The following is a 4,817-nucleotide window of genomic DNA, read 5'->3' as shown; positions in this document are numbered from 1 at the left end:
ATCTATCCTCCTCACCCAGAGCTTTCTTCGCACCATCCATCCACCCAAACCTTGGCATTCCTCTTGTACTTCTCCCATCAACTCTTGCATTCATCACCTTGTTTAGCAGACAGCCATTTTCCATTCTCTCAACATGGCCAAACCACCTCAACACATTCATATCCACTTTAGCCGCTAACTCATTTCTTACACCCGTTCTCACCCTCACCACTTCGTTCCTAACCCTATCTACTCGAGATACACCAGCCATACTCCTTAGACACTTCATCTCAAACACATTCAATTTCTGTCTCTCCATCACTTTCATTCCCCACAACTCCGATCCATACATCACAGTTGGTACAATCACTTTCTCATATAGAACTCTCTTTACATTCATGCTCAACCCTCTATTTTTTACTACTCCCTTAACTGCCCCCAACACTCTGCAACTTTCATTCACTCTCTGACGTACATCTGCTTCTACTCCACCATTTGCTGCAACAACAGACCCCAAGTACTTAAACTGATCCACCTCCTCAAGTAACTCTCCATTTAACATGACATTCAACCTTGCACCACCTTCCCTTCTCGTACATCTCATAACCTTACTCTTACCCACGTTAACTCTCAACTTCCTTCTCTCACACACCCTTCCAAATTCTGTCACTAGTTGGTCGAGCTTCTCTTCTGTGTCTGCTACCAGTTAATTGTATGGTAGTATTAATTGGGGTCTCGTAAACAAAATAATAAACCAATTCCAAAATTTCACATATACTCAGTCTGCTGTTTATCTTTCCATTCAAATCACTATAGTAAAAAAAAAACTTGTTTCCTTTCCGAACCGAACGGGTGGTAGATAGCAAAATCGGCGGTAGATAGCATACTATAATAGCACCCGTTATTCGAATGAAGATTTAAAGCAAATAGTGACAATACTATAAAATATTTTGAGTTAGTAGAAATAAATGTTATATTTATTGAAAGTTTTAATAAAAAATAAGTTTTATTTTAGATAAATATAATATTGATTATATCTACAAACTTTTGTTTTTATAAATTAAAATTTTTTATGAAATTATTCGTTCAAAATAGTGAATGAAGTCTTGAATCAATCACTTGTAAGCGCATTTCTTCCGGAGTTCCAAAGGAAATCTTGAAGAACTCAGTCGGATACTTTGGGCGGAATGAAATGAATGTAATGGAAAAAAATGTTTTCAACTTGATACAGTTAAATGTTCATTAAAGTATCAATTGAGAATCATTTAGAAAAGTACTTAGAGTTTTTTTATTGGAAAATTAATTCTAATTCCTTTAAACAAGAGTTTAAAATTCAGTGATGTATAATTTCTTATAAATTTACATAATAATATCAGAAATTTCGAGATGAAAAAAATACTCTGACTTGAACGCTCCAAAATCCTCTCCGTCTTCAGGGATATGATATGATGATTAAAAACTTTTAACTGCGTTTCATTCTACCTTGAGGCATCAGTGACCCTGGAAGTTATGACGCCGCCTAGTGTCTTGACCTTAGTAGTTGCGACGCTAGGCAACCTAAATAATTGTTAGATATGATCATATGAATAAAACCCTCCTCTCTCTCTCTCTCTCTCTCTCTCTCTCTCTCTCTCTCTCTCTCTCTCTCTCTCTCTCTCTCTCTCTCTCCACAAAAACCTAACGGAAAACCGGAGATATAATCATTGTCTTTTACTTACCGTTGACCTAAAAAGGTGAGTGTGGACTTCCTGTTCCGAAATATGAATGTCTTCCTATCAATAATCAAATGAATGTTGATAATTCATATCTCTTTAGACAAACTCTAGACAAGATTAATGACATGTATGATACCATTGTCCTGCAGTAAACTAGAAACGGCTATATTTGTTTCATATGAATAAATAATCTTATCTTAAATACAGTTTTGTCATTTGTTATTTTTCAATAATAAGTAAACAAAAAATGATTAAATATACATGCACAAACACACGCACATATATATATATATATATATATATATATATATATATATATATATATATGTATATATATATACATATATATATATATATATATATATATATATATATATATATATATATATATATATATATATATAATTTTTTTTCTTCTTTGTCTGCATCTTTTCCCACTTTTATGTGGGGTTGGTGTTGCTGGCCAGCTTTCTCCATCTACCTCTGTCCCGCACTTCGTCACCGGTTAATCTCTTTGATCGAAGGTCATCCTTGATACAATCCATCCACCTTCACTTTGGTCTCCCTCTCCTTCTCGTTCCCAACATCTTCATTTCCATCACTCCCCTCCAAATATACTGTTCATCTCTTTTCATGACCATACCACCTCAGTCTACCTTCTTGGATCTTACCTGATACTTCTCTAACTCCTATGGTACCCCTAATCACCTCATTCCATATCTTATCTCTTCTTGTCACCTCACACATCCATCTCAACATTCTCATCTCTGCCACATCCAGTTTCTTCTCTTCTGTCTTCTTTATTGCCCACGTCTCCGCTCCATACATCATTGCCGGTCTCACAATTTTCCTGTGTACTCTATCTTCCAACTTAACCCTTATTTTCCCTTCACATAGTACTCCATGCATTTTCCCCCAATTCTTCCATACTGCTTGTATTCTGTGGTTTATTTCTGCCCCATAATCACCAACCTCTGCAACTGTTGATCCTAAATACATGAAATTTTCAACTCTTTTCAATCTCTCTCCTTGTGAACTAACTTCCCCAATCTCCCCATTTTTCAATCTCAAATACTCTGTCTTTTTCCTGCTGATCTTCAATTCTCTATTTTCCATTTCTCTTCTCTACCCCTCCAGTTTCTCTTCTACTACCTCTTGCCTAGTGCTATACAGTATAACATCACCAACAAAAAGCATATACCAATGAGACTGATCTCTAATACCTTGTGTTACTACATCCATGGCCAGATCAAATAGGGAAGGGCTCAATGCAGACCCCTGCTGTAGTCCCACATTTACTGGGAAACTTTCTGTTAGGCCTATACTGCTCATAACATTTGCTTGTGCCCTCTCATACATATCTAGGGTGATTCTTACGTATTTCTCAAGGACTCCCTTTTCTCTCACACATTTCCACAGCTCCTGACGTGGTACTCGTTCGTATACCTTCTCCATGTCAATAAAGACCATATGTAATCCTTTATGTTTTTCCCGGTTTTTCTATCATCTGCCTCAAAGCAAATGATGCTTCTACAGTCCCTCTTCCAGGCATGAATCCGAATTTTTCCTCAACAATTGTTGTTTCATCTCTGAGTCTCTTCTCAATGATCTTCTCCCATATTTTCATAGTATGGCTTATCAACTTTATGCCTCTGTAGTTACCACATTCCTGGATGTCTCCCTTTCCCTTATAGTTGGGAAGGATTAGGCTTCTTCTCCATTCCTCTGGCATCTTTTCCTGATTGAAGATCTTCTACGTCAGGTCCCACAAGATATCTATGACTTCCTCTCCAAGACTCTTCCATACCTCTACTGGTATATTATCCGGTCCTGCAGCTTTACAATTTTACATCTTTACTGCTTGTTCTAATTCTCTTCTAGTCACTCCTATGGTAACTGGCTCGTTTGGGAGTCCATCTTCAAATACTGTTCTAGGGTTCTCCTCATTCAATAGTCCTTCAAAATAAGTTCCGCACCTTCTTTTAATTTCAGTCTCTTCTGCTAGAGCTATACCATTGCCATCTTTTATTTGTCTTATATGTGTTAGGTCTTCAGATGCAGCATCTCCGACCTTAGCAATTCGTAATATTTTCCTCTCTCCTGCTGGTGTTTCCATCTCTTTATAGACTTCATTTAATGTCTCTGCCTTCGCCTTTGCTACTGCTCTTCTTGTTTCTTTCTTTGCCTGTTTATAGCCCTCTTTATCCCGCTCCAGTCGTTTATGAAAAGGTATAAATTCTTTGTCGCGTGAACACGAGGGATGGTACTAGCTCTGTAGATAGAAAAAGCTGATGTTCTTCTAGTACGTTGTATTCCTTGATGAAGAGGTATGAATAATATTAATGTCTACTAACTCAAAATATTATAAAACATTATCCTTATTATTTGCTTGAAATCTTTATTCCTATGGCGTCTGCAACGTCTTCTCACTCTTCAGGGATATGAAAGAATGATTAAATAACATTTTCGATCTCTGTCTCTACACCGGTTTCTTGCTACTTCCTCGGCATCATCATTTCCTTTACCAAATTACTGGAACTTGCTGTGCAGGTAGGGTGTGATATGGTACACTTCCTCAGAATTCCTGTATCCAAGTGCACATGGTTTTTGGAATATAAGGTTATTGCCTTTTTAGAAACATAGAGGTCGTTACATGAAAATATTTCATTACAAATAATTCGCTGAAAAACACTTCAGGAAATTCTCTTTGATTCTGGGAAGTTTGGTCATAAGGTCCAGCCTTGGGACTGGGGAAATCATTCGTCCCCAAGTGTAGCTGGGGGAAATCCCCGCAGTTGCTATAAGAAGTTAAAGTTTATTGAAGTAAACCCAGTATCTGCAGGTGCCATAGGAAGTTGAAGTTTGTACAAGTTCGAAAGGAAGATGGAAGAAAGGAAACTGGACAAGAGGAAGTAGAAAGCCAAAAAAAGGGGTGGGGAATCCAGTTATCCATTTTGACTTTATTTTTCTTATGTATATGCGTCTGCAATTCATAGTATTATGTTTGAGATATATTATATCACTGTTTTTCGTAGTTCTGGTTCCGGTTTAATTAACACTACGGCATTTAAAAAAGAAATAAATCGTATCCATTGAAATGAGAGGTGCTGAAAAAGTCATTAG

General features: G+C 37.0%; 1 protein-coding gene across 1 annotated transcript; it reads right to left on the bottom strand.

The window, feature by feature from the left end:
* Positions 1 to 2,315: 2,315 nt before the first annotated feature.
* Positions 2,316 to 2,810, bottom strand: LOC137649492 (uncharacterized). The gene has a single exon (XM_068382477.1). It carries the CDS (start codon positions 2,808 to 2,810, stop codon positions 2,316 to 2,318), a length of 495 nt encoding a protein of 164 aa, XP_068238578.1.
* Positions 2,811 to 4,817: the final 2,007 nt, after the last annotated feature.

Source organism: Palaemon carinicauda, chromosome 11 (genome assembly GCF_036898095.1).
Source record: "Palaemon carinicauda isolate YSFRI2023 chromosome 11, ASM3689809v2, whole genome shotgun sequence".
Lineage (NCBI taxonomy): Eukaryota > Metazoa > Arthropoda > Malacostraca > Decapoda > Palaemonidae > Palaemon > Palaemon carinicauda.
Note: the sequence above shows the minus strand (reverse complement) of the source record. Positions and strands in the feature narration are given on the sequence as shown.